Source organism: Rhinolophus sinicus, linkage group LG05, assembly GCF_036562045.2.
Source record: "Rhinolophus sinicus isolate RSC01 linkage group LG05, ASM3656204v1, whole genome shotgun sequence".
NCBI classification, from domain to species: domain Eukaryota; kingdom Metazoa; phylum Chordata; class Mammalia; order Chiroptera; family Rhinolophidae; genus Rhinolophus; species Rhinolophus sinicus.
The window spans coordinates 179,905,776-179,918,746 of record NC_133755.1 but is presented as its reverse complement, the minus strand read 5'-3'; the positions used below and the strand labels follow the sequence as shown (position 1 = coordinate 179,918,746).

The 12,971-nt window shown below is 36.6% G+C and overlaps 1 protein-coding gene across 10 annotated transcripts in view; it reads right to left on the bottom strand.

Annotated features, from left to right (window-relative positions):
• QKI (QKI, KH domain containing RNA binding) overlaps positions 1-12,971 on the bottom strand; it is a 151,026-nt gene that overhangs the window by 103,664 nt on the left and 34,391 nt on the right. For all 10 annotated transcript variants that reach the window (XR_012496815.1, XM_074333801.1, XM_074333802.1 and 7 more), the window contains exon 2: positions 6,488-6,630. Coding sequence is in view for 9 of the 10 variants with exons in the window: in XM_074333801.1 (XP_074189902.1) it covers positions 6,488-6,630 (143 nt within the window). In the remaining variant the exon portion in view is untranslated. The remainder of the gene's footprint in view (positions 1-6,487; positions 6,631-12,971) is intronic.

The window sequence follows — 12,971 nt, the reverse complement described above, 5'->3', positions numbered from 1 at the left end:
AGCCTAAGAAATTTAGTATATCTCAGAGCATAAAGAGCCAATTAAATATTTTGGGACAGAGCAGGCCCTCAATATACTTTTGCAAAGTGAAATAAAAAGTAAACTTCAAAACTAAAAACAAAAAAAAAAGTGATAAAATTGACCTTCACTAAATCTGTTTAAAGTTCCAAGTCAACAATCACAGTTTCTCTACCTAAAACATAAAGACATGCTCCATATTATCAAATCGTACTACTAAATTGAAAACTTCAACAGGCTAATATGTAATCTGAAAAACTTCACAACTCCACTCAAAATCATATACTAACCTTCTTAAAATCAAGAATCTAAGTGTAATACTTTCCTGTATAAACTATCAAAGAGAGATGTGTAGATCTTACTTTTAAAATACTATATTTGCACTCATGATTAAGATGACATGAAGGCAAAAATCAAGGTTTAACCTAAATATTGAAAAAGGAGACTGCAGGTCATTCAATTTTGACTCACTATCCATTTGCTTTTCAGAAGAACAAAGGTGAAAGTAGTTTATGTGAAAACTCCAGAAGATTCTCAATTCCTTCACCAGAATACCAAAGCCACAATAAAGAAACAATAACTGCATTGGAAACATAACTGCATTGACCCCTCTCTTCTCATAACCCCTCCAAAACAAATGCCAGCTCAACAGCCAATTTACAGGTGACAATCTTGAGAAACAGAAGAAAACCACCATTAACCTTATACTAAGTGAGAAACTATGACTAGTCAAATTTTATCTGCAAACCCAGGGAAATTGAAAGGGAACTTAAAAAGTCATGCTCCATCATTAACAACGGTTATAACTGAGACTATAGAGAGTACTTCACATTATAAATCTGTATCATTAACGACAGTTGCCAGGCTGGGATCCTACAAGCTTGAAAAAATACTTGAAGAGGCATTTATCCATCTTACAAATCTTTGGTGATGTGTCATCATGATATGCCAGATATAAGACACACTTTTTCAAGGCTATCATCATTCAAAATTAAGACCCATTATACAAACATCAGAAAATCAGTTATCTTCATATAAAAATCTCTTGGAAAAAGTCTCACTACAATTTCATAATATCACACCCCAAGCAAACAGTTTAGCAGTCTAATCCGTTCTTGTATTATATACAGAACAACTAATATCCCTAACAGCTAGATCTGCCAATATTTAGTACTTATCTACCACTCTAGTAGATCCTATAAAACATTTTCTCATAATTCAAAATTGATAATTAGGCAAATGTAATGACAGAATTATTACTGATTTGTTGAAACATAACATCTTTTATTCATATCAATCAGAGATAAATCCATCCATATACTGTTTATAAGATCTCTGTGGATTCAAACAAGTCCTTAATAACTTAATGTGCCAAATTACCAGTTTGATGGCCTATGTATAACTTTTATCTTCATTCGTGTATCATTTTATAAATGTATAATAAATAGTATTGAATGATTTAATGCAGTATCTTTTATCTTTCATGTAAGACTGTGGACTCCCTCAAGGATAGGATACTTTTCTTATTCACAATCACAAGAACCATACATACTTAGTGCTCTACCAGACGTCATACATTTGTTTTCTTTATCCCTTCAAACAATTCTGAGATAGACCTTATAATTTCAGACAAGGAAACAGATTCTAAAAAAGTAATGTACTCCAAGCCAGTGGGATAGTCTCAATTATTATTCAGCAAATATTTATTCAGTGTCCTCCTCACTGCGGACAGTGGCTTGACAATACAAGATTTCTCAACCTCAGCACTACGGACATTTGGGCGGGATTCTTGTGGGAGGGGCCACCCTGTGCATTGTAGGGTGTTTAGCAGCTTCCCTGGCCTCTACCCATTAGATGCCACTAGTAACCCCTCCAAAGTTTTGCCAACAAAAAATACATCCAGATCGTGTCAAATGTCCTTGAGGGGCATAAACTTCTCCAGTTGACAATCACTGGGCTAACGGAGTGTTTGGTAGTGAATGGGACACGTGCAGAGGCCTTACACATGCGGAAGCAGTCTGGCCTGGAGCTGGCACTCCAGCGACCTGCCAGGAGAGGGAATGTTCCAAGGAGCTGCTGCCCCTTTGGGCTCCGCCAGCCCCGCAGGAATCCAAATAGAGACCTAAACCCCCTGCAGTCGGCCCGGATCAACGCGATCACCCTCAGCTCAGCCCATCAGCAGAACCAGAGCCGCCACACAGTACATACTGAAGCACAGAAATCAATGTGCATTGGTTGAAGACACTGAGTGTTACAGTAGCCTACTATGGAGCATTATCGTGGCACCTGCTGACAAATGCCACCAGTAAGGGGGTAAGCCAGGATTCAAAACCTAGGCATGTCTGGCTCAAGCACTCATCAGCTCCACTACGTTGAGTTTTCTCAACTGAATTCATATCCCCACCCCCAGGAAGTGCTTGGTACACAGCAGAGATGCAATACAAGTCTGCTTTATCCATAAATATAAATATTGACAAACATGAATTTTGTAAAACTTTTCGGTACATTTTCAATAGGCTACTGAGAGTAACATCTCATTCCCACACCGAGGCACTGATTCTAAACCACTCTGAAGCTGGTGCACTACTACCGCATTTCTGAGACACTGAGTCTAAGACTTTCTTCTGTCATCTCAGAGCTATACACAAGCCCAAAACAATAACTCCAAATTAACACTTCTATAAATAAGTTGCTATGTGCAAATGCAAAAGACAGCAAGTTTTTTTTAAAAAGTTTAGCAATAATTGAAAGAGTGAGGCTTTCATTCAGAGATGCACAACCAATATTTACTGTGCATTTCTAACATTTACCAGATACTATTCTAGGCAGTGGGAATATGAAAACAGACAAAATGCCCACCCTCAGGGAGCTCACCTTCTGGTAATACTTATACAAGGTGTTTTTCAAGTGCTTTACATATATTAACTCATTTATAATTCACTTATAACTCGTCATAACCCAGCGAAAGAGTCATCCTATTACTATCTCCATTAGAGATGAGGTAACTGAGGACCAGAGATGACAGGTAATTTGCCCAAAGTCACACACACACAATAGCAGAGCCAGCCAGGGGTCAGCATCGGAATCGACACTTGTCACCACTACATTACACGGCCCCTTTGAAACGTAAATAATAAAAGCTTTAATCATAACTTGAATAATAAAATTTTTAAGTCAAGTGGGATGAGCTCACTCACAAAGTCAAGCTTACACACAAATGTGGGGTAGAAGGTGGGAAAGAAGCATTTGTAATGACCTCTAAGATACATAAACTGAAGAAAATAAAAAATAATTTATTTCATTTTGGCCAATATTTAATTCATAATTCTGAAACAAATCTTTTCCCATACATCCAAAATCTGACAGACTCCCCTGTTTTATTTAATACTATTTAATTTTTTAAAAGCTGAGATAAAGCTCCTAATATACACCAGTAAACAGTACTACTCACTTGGTATGAATTAACCTCCAAGAAGAAAAACTCAAAAAATCTGTGCAGATCTCAATTTTACCAAACTTAAATTATTTTAACAAATTTAAAATCAAGGTATGAAAAAAACTATCTGGAGGACCAAAATAGTTTTATGTCAATTTTTATCCTCTTATGAATTATAACTAAATTTGTCATTTAAATAGCTTTGTTATTTTTGGGTGCCAAGAGTGCAGAACTCATATGCCCACCTGCCTGGTTGACACGCCTACACTGGATGTCTGACTTCAAACTCAACACCTCTACATCAGAACTGCTGAACCCCCAACTCTCTAATCTAGCCTTCCCTCAGTCTTCAGGATTCTGTCTTTTAGGATTCCATTACTCCAACTGACCAAAACCTTTGAGCTACTCCTGACTTTCCCTCACACCCTATTAGCGACTCAGCAAATCCCATGTAGGAGCCAAGCATTTCTAAGTCCTCTTGTTCAAGCTCCTCCCGTGTTCCCCAGCTGGCCTCCTTGCTGCCACCACTGCCCGACAGCCTTCCTCCACACAGCGGGCAGAATGAATCTATTAAAACCCTACTGAGCTCACGTCACTCCTTGGCTCACAACATCTGAACATCTCCCCATCTCCTTCACAGCAATATCTGCAATCCCTCTGGGGGCCCACAGCCCCTACATGATATGGCCCCTCTGCTCGCTCTCTAATCTCACGTCTACCACCCTTCCCGAGCATGCTCAGGCCAAAGTCACTGCAATGGCCGTTCACTCTGCCTGCAATGTCCTTCCCCCAGAGGACGTTCATGCCCTCCTTCCCATCACTCCGTTCATGTCTCTTCATTCCCTTCATTTGTAAGAGATTTCTTGACTATAAACATAGTCACTATTTTTGTGCTAATCCCACTTTATTTTTTTCCATAGCACTGGCGGCACCTAAAGTAAATATTCTTTTGCTTATTGTCTGTCTCTGCCACTGCAATGCCTGCTCCACAAAAGCAGAGATGTTTAGTTCACAGTCTGCCTGGCTTATTCTAATGATATAAAATGAACAGTGATCTTGCACTCGCGCTGCATCAGAACATCTATGGGCCTGGCAGGCAGAGCGCTGGGCCGAGCCCCTGGAAGTGGCTGATTCAGCTAGTGGGGGGTGGGGGGCGCTGGAACCTTCAGTTCCCAGTAGGTGTGGGAACTGGAGGTGCTGGGACCACATTTTAAGAACCACAGACCTAGACAATTGTATTCTTTTTTAAAAGAAGACTGAGGACCAGGAAGATGAAGGTTACATTCTCTAACAAGGTCTTATCTTAAGTATTCTATGTTCATGACTCGTGCTGCAACTTTATCCTCTATAGTTCACAAAAGCAGATGAGAAGGCTGACACCCTTTAGGAGATGTGGAAACACCAAACAACAGTGGACTCCATTAGGACAGCTGCGCATCTCTAGGAATCGTCCTGATACCCAGGGAAGGCCCTCAGTGGTCACACCCAGGTTATATGCTAGCTAAAATCAGGTCCCTTACACATGGCAGATTGGTCCAAAACACAGTCTCTCTCCTAAGACTCTGAAGTTTGACGACAGGGTCTGGGAGACGCTGATGCCAGATTACGTTAAGAGCAGGGATCTCAACAGAAGGTCCAAACCACTACTGAGGTTCTCATGGCTGCCCTCAGGCCGGTCTTTAATCCCTGTACTACACCCAATTATCTTCCAACAAATTCTTTCTTTGCTCATGTTACCAAGAACTGTTTGTATATTTGCAACCAAAAACAACTTATAAAAACAGTAAATGTATTCAATTTATAGAAAATTGTACTGGAAATGCACCTTGTGAAATATCAAAGCTTTTCCCCATTACTCCAATTTAAGACATTGATTTCCCTTCTCCAGATTAGTATACTGTTCACACAATCACTGAATCTTAGAGCACACAGCACCTTTTTCTGACCTTACAGTACCGACTCTTTCTTGTATTTGCTTTCAGAAAAGTCCTCTGAAACCTAGCGAAAAGCCAGCAATTTGCCTTTATTTATTAATATGCAGTGGACGCCTAGTACGTCCAATACTATGCACACCTGCAATATAGCAATTAATAACAAAAACAGGTTCTTGTTTTAAGTAGCTTATATTTTGTTGGGAAGAGAAAGAAAAATAAACAAATAAATAAGAAAAATATCAGATAACAAATGCTACTGCTGAGAGATAAAGAGCCTTACATGAAACAACGAGTAACCAGATTGCTTTTAGATCACATGGTCAGGGAAAGCCTCTCTGAAGTACCCGAAGCTGAAACTTTAATGACAAGCAGAAGTCAGCCCGTAGGGATCAGTGGACAGCTAACACGAAGGTCCGCAGGCTGGGAGCAGACCTGACTTGTTCTAAGAGTCCATGTGACTACACAGTGTATTGAGGAAGAGGGGAATCATTTACGGTGAGCTCCGAGAGACAGAAAGGACCGTATCATGTAAGGCTTTGCAATAAAAGGCAAAGAGTTTGGAGCTATTTATAAATTAACTGGCATAGGACAAGGAGGCTATTCGCAACAAAATGCTAATACAGGCTAGTTGAGCAAGAGAGTAAGATGAACAAAACATAAATGACAAACAGTGGTTATCACAGAAATTTTAGAGCTAAAGGCATCTTAACTGCCACATCGGCCAACCATTCATGTGACTGAAAGATGAGAGGGCCCGGCAATGGCTTCTTTGAGGTCAGGCCCAAGGTGAGCTAAGAGTGGTCCTTGGTGTTCTCCAACATTCAGCCCAAAGCTCTTTATGTAACTGTCGCCTCGGTTTGGAATCTAATACTAAGTCTTTACCATGTGCATTTCAAAAAGTGACATAGCAGCATTCAAATGGAAACATATTTAGACAATTTTTGAAGATATCCATGCCAAATTATTCACATCTCTAGCCCTCACATGAATTTTTTTAAAAAAACAGCTGACAACGCTTAAGTATTCACTACCAGATATATCTCTTCCCAAAGTACGTAAAGCAGAGAAAATATTGAATAAAACAATAGTATATACTTACGTCTGGGTACTCTTTTACAGGCACATAAAGTTTCTCTTGTAACTGAACAATAGGTCCCACAGCGTCAGGCAGCTCTGCGCTCCTTTTCTCTGTACTGCCATTTAACGTGTCATTGTACATGTCTTTCCGTACTCTGCTAATTTCTGTTAAAAGTAAAAATTGTAAATGTGTTAGACGAAGACAGTCTTGCTAGTCCAGGAAAACAAAAAAGAGGGTAGGGGAGGATTTCATTCATAAAGTGTTAAAACTCAAAGAAGTAAAGAACTGTTGACCTATTCTATCATTCTCTGAATTAATTCTATGTTTAACAGGACTATAGCTGCAATTAATTTCTATCAGAAATCAAATTTATATACCAAATATTATAATTTATTATAACTAACCTCAGAGCCCAAGCTCTTATCCACTATGATACAGATCTGTCATTTTATCTAATTTCTCCACGCCTAAATGAGGCCAGTCATTCCAATGACAGCTTCAGTAAGTAAGTATCACAACTAACACCAAAGGCTGTCTTCTACTTCAGAACTAACAGGGATGCCCGACAAACGCACAGATGTTCAGTTCAGCAGAAGTCTGAGTTTGATACTCAAATACAGTGGATAAAGCTTTAGGACTAAAGAGGTGTCTTAAAGAGAGTATAGGGAGGGCGAAGGACTGAATGAACCTTAGGAAAAGCAGCATTTAAGGGGTGAGGAAAACAAGATTCAAACCAAGAAGAAATGGCAATAGATAGGAGAGGAAGGGAAGAGGTATCAAAGCAGCTAAGAAATGACAGATTCAAGGACAGGGAGATCAACGGTGTCAAACACCACAAAGGTACAGGAAAGAGCAAAAGAAGGGTATCTTGGAATTGACCGCTAAGCCATTGGTGATGGTAAATGGAAATTACACTACATTAAGTTAATGAATAAAATATAAGAAAGAAAGATGAGATACCTAGTCAATGACCTTTAAAAAAAACTATTATGACATCCCAGGTATAAACATACTTCTCAAAAAAAAAAAAAAAGTACAAGAAATCTATTTTAATGAATCAAGTTCTGTACCAAGAAATTGATTAATTCTTTCAAGAATTCTTTAAGCTTCTACAATGTGCTAGATGATACCCTCCTGCCCGCTGGAACACACTAATAAGGGCTATCATTATTAAATTAGCTGATGTCTCTGTAACCATCTCTCCATGCTGTAGATTATGTCCTCCTTGCGGAAAAAGTTTGTGCCCATTAGTATTTAAAAACATAATGCCTTTCATTTTTAAAATGTATTTGTATGCCTTCCAATCATGGAATTTCAATCTATTGCTTTTAAAGAACTATCAAATGTGAATGCACACTTGAATTTTCTTAACTAGTTATTTAAATCACTTTCAGTTAAATAAAACCCAATGCGACAAAAAGGCATCATTAAAGGTGTTCTTACACAGTTACAAAGTCTTAATCAGTGAAAATACTATCCTCTCATACATTTTCTGCTTCAATGATGGCAATATTCATTTTATAACATTTTCTCTCTTAAATAACAATTTGTTTGTCAAAGATAACCAAATGTTTATTTCTGAATAGTAAATAATTTTTTTTTAAAATCAAAAGAACATACCTTGGGGATTTAACTACATTACAAAAACAAGACCTCATTCTTTAAGCTTTTTAAACTTCTAGTTTCATAATGAAATCTTTTCTAAAGATGTCCAGTATCAAATTAATGTTTATCTTAAATTAGCATAAGATAGCAATTCTCAAATCAAGTTTTCAGCAACCAAGTAATAATTTAAACATAAAAGATTGTTTACATAATTTATGTAATTACAGCAAGTAATTAACCAAAGGGAATTAGAAAATGTTAATATAATTAAATACACATTTATCCTTTAGTCCCGGTCTCTATATAAAAGCACTTTCAATATTATTACATTTAAATCTCCTCTTCAGAAACTGCCCAATTCTTGTTATGAAGTTAATAAACACTGAAACAGCAACCTGATAATAACATAGAACGAAACTATAGATAAAATTTGCTTATAAATATAGATGCAAACATCCTAAATGAAGAGGTTCCACCAGCATATTAAAAGAATAATGCACCAAAACAAAGTGGAATTTATACTACGAATGCAAAACTAGTTCAATATTTTAAAATCTATCAGTAACCATAGGAATAGTCTTTGAAGGGAAAAATAATGATTTTTCTAGGTAAAGAATTTTATCAAACTTAAAAAAAAAAAAGACCTAGAAAATCAATTATAAATAAGAAAATTCAGACGACTAGATTAAAAAAATAAAAAACATAAATACACAAAAAACCAACACGCTTCACATATCCAACTAGATGATATAATGGAAGAAAAGATACATTTACAACTTAAGTTGTATTTCTATAAACATTGGTGTGATTCTGATTAACAACTGAAAGTTCCATGACAATCTGTTCCTCTGTCTCCCCAGCTCCTAAAGTCATCCCTGGAACACAGTGGGTCCTCAATTACTACTTGGTGGACTGGGTAGATGGGGTGGGGGGTGAATGAAGGGAGGAATGAGCCAGGGTCCAGGGCATTCAAGTTAAACAAGTCATAACTGCAGCTCTCAACATGGTCCAATATAGAAGGTATATATACAAATAGATACCTAAGGAAAGTAAGGGTATAGACACAGTGGTAGCACAAAAGCAGGAGTCATCAACTCCACTACAGGTATTTGGTCAAGAAAGAAGTCAAGAGGAAAGAAACTGCTGTTTTCTAATGACAGGGAGTATATAAAGCAAAGTACAAATCATACAATTATAAATCCCACTTTTCTTAAGATAAAAAAGTCTTTCTACCATGTTTCTTTCAGTCTTTAAGAAATACCACTCAATTTACTATTAGAACACAAATTATATACAAGACAGTACATATGGGAACAAGAAATGGCTAAGACAGTTCTAATTCTCAAGGCATTTACAATCTAATTCACTGCGGAGTCTAACCAGCGGAGTACGACCCTGTATCACCAGCAACTTTCTAGCCAGGAAATTGTTAGCACTTCTTGGCATGTTATTTACAACACTCAAGTTAGAACAAGTTTTGGTTCCAGTTCTAACAGTAACTGCTCGTGTGATTTTAGACAAGTTTCTTACTTAACCTTTCTGTGCCTGCACCTCATATAATTAGAGGTTGCTTACTGAGTGTCTCAACTGAATCCACTGGTTTCCAACCTCAGTATGCAAGGACTCCATTTATTCTTTTCCTCCATGTTTTAAAAAGTTCTGTCTCCAAAGCTTTTCATTCTGTTCAGTCCTGGCAATCAGAGCTTTTGTTAATGTTGATATCAAGTTGCTATAATCACAGCCCAAACACTACAGAAGCATGTCATCATGGGTATGGGTGATACCCTAGTTCCTTTGTAGCTGGTAGGTTCACAGGTGTTCATTTATGTCACCCCACCATGCTTCATAACTATAGTATGTTTCATGTAATTATTTTGCTGTATCAAACATTACATGAGAATGCTCAAATGTTCCCTCATCTCCACATTACTTTCATCAACCTACAGTAGTGGTTCAGAGAACCAACAGTTCAGAACCATTTATTTAATCACCTAGTAGGGTAATTCCCACTACAACACTCCAAAAATATCCAAGATCAAGACAATTTGTTTTAAACATCTTGAAGTTCTTAAATATCACAAATTTATTTCACTGAACCAAAATCTTTCCTAAAATTTCCCCCACTTCCCTTACTCAACATTCCACAGTTCACAAAAATAGGTCAAATGCCCCTTTCATATGACAGCCCTACAAATACTTGAAAAGTTCTGTAATATCTAAGCGTCCTCCTCTTTAAACTATATAATGACATGGTTTTGTACCCTCCCACTCATCTAGACACACCCCAGTAGTCTATGTCCTTTCAAATGGAACACCTGCTCCGCACACATCCTTCCAACATGCTGGGGCAGCAGACTGCCTAGGGCTGTGTACCCCCAGTCCTAACACTGTACCTCCCACAGTACTCCTATGTGTAGGAGCACCTTTACTCCTTCGGGAAGTGCATCGTACTGCTGCCATCAGGGTGGTACTAAGCCTCAGCCACAACTGCTTCTTCACACACTGGTAGACAGCTCAAAATTTTTTCATGGTTGTTTTCTACTGGACATATTCCTTCAGACTTCTGTTCATCTATCAGTTGACACTCTTTAGATTTGACTATTGTATGAGTCAAGGATCCAACCGCAATTTCACACAGCACACACGTGTCTAGCCTGGATAATAAAATACTAGCACACCTTATCAACTGTGTAATGAAATCTCAAGCTACACTAGGACCTGAGCCTCCCACTGGAGCTATCAGTTTAAACAGGAAATAATCTGTTTTGGAACCCTACAGGTTGTGCCATCAAATTTAGAATACAAATTTTTTAGTTCGGGGAAGTACTCACTTTTCCAATATTCAGGCTTCCCCAATTTTCTATGTTTTCTTGAACTCATTATTCAGTTATTACATTTTTTCAAATTTCAATATCCTGAAAACTATTTTTGCTTAGGCCTAAAAGTTTCTTTCAGTTACACTACTATTTCCTCGTATTTCTCTGCTTAAATTATCTTGATTTGTTTTTCCTTTTCCAAACTACAGCTCAATTACCAGTTAGTAAATTCTGGTCCTAAGAGAAGAGGAAAAAATAGTCACTGTACAGTTCAGTTCTGTTTTATGTGACCTGTTAATATTAATTACATCATCTGCCTTAAGCCTTTTCCCTTCCCTTTAATTCACCAAACTATGAATTTATGTAACAGGTTTATTTTAGATCATTCTTACATTTCAAAAGTCTCAGCTCATTTCTACCTTTGGCTTTTCCATCACCAAAACTCTTTTCATGTATCTGAACTACTGTATGTGCATCCCACTCTTTGCCACCTTAAAATTGTGCATTCTTTTAAAATTTGAACGATTGGATTAACAAACCAATCACTCCATGGAAAAGCAGAATGTCAGAATTAAGAACATGAAGAAATACTAGAGAACAGAAAAATACAGAGTGAGAAATCTAAATTATGAAATTAAGTTGTCATTTCCCAAGACAGATACTGCAATGCTGGAAGACTAGATAAAATAATAAAACACATCTCTATTTTACATTCTGGTGTAGAATTTTTTGAACAAATTTAAACCAAGAAAATAAAAATTAGGAAATATTCAAAATATTTACTAGCTTACTAGAAAACATAAAACTATTAATGATATAAACATAAAATACATGAAAGTATTATTTTCATGATTTGTAACAACTCAAATTAAAAGACTGTTTAAAACACTGAAAAAAATGTTCACACAAAACATACTGTTCACTCAAGTGTTATGGTAGCTAATTCCAATTGCTCAACCGGCTGTTCTTATGTTATAGATATTATATTTCATTTGGGCATCTATCTGCTTTTTCTTTGCATTTTAACCTTAAATCCATCAAAAAAATTACCTTATCACTATAGTATAGCTAGAGCTAAAACACAGAAATGAAAGATTATAGTATCAATCAACCATTATTCCTTCATTTTTTTAAATTTCATTTTCCATTAATTTATGCAGTAAAGTAAGAGCCAACTCTTTATAAAAATATATATGCTTTGATGTACATAGTATAAAATATAAGTCAAGTTAAAATGACAGCTCTCATCATTTCAACTGAAGTTTATATGGGCTCTTATTTCCTCACTATCGCAAAATATTTCTGGCTGGACACTAAACCGGCACACTAATACAAACGGCAAAGTAAGATTTTAATAATTTTATGTCTTACTTAACAAATTAGTAGTCTCTATTTACATGATACTCACTAAATCTTAAAACAATAATATAAGGAGTGTATTTCTAGCCACTACATAAAGAGGTGGCTGTCATGTACCCTTAGTCAACAAAGATCTCTTCTGTTAAAAGAAACCCTAATTCAGAGTTTTTACCTAATGCAGGCAAGTTTTAAAGATATTTTGAGTGGAGTAAAACCCACAGAATAATATAACTTCACTGTGCTCATTTTTAAAAGCCATGTCCACACGGTACAGAAAGCAAATGCATTAAAAAGCAGGTTACTAGAGAATATTTACTATACAACTGAATAAACTGAACCTGATTTAATTTTCAGGTAACTGCTTTGCAAGTGGCAAAAATAAAAATAAAAATAAAAATGGTATCAATTTTCTAAATGGGACCTTATTTTTGGGGTTGAATTGTATTTGTACTTCAGAACTAGAAGCACGAAAAGAAAAACTACAAAATTAAATCCGACAAATAGCCCTCCTTCAAATTGCCAAAATTAACAACTGCAAAATTGACACATTCATACATTTCACATAAAAAATATGAAACAGCAAGTCTCATAAAATGTCCATCTTATTCCCATGGTTGTTCTCAGCAGCTGTTTTGTGTCAGTATTTAATACTAGCTGCAGCTTCCTGAAGACTATTTCAAAGCAGAAAAAAGAGTTTATTATATGATCCCATTTGTATTAAGTAT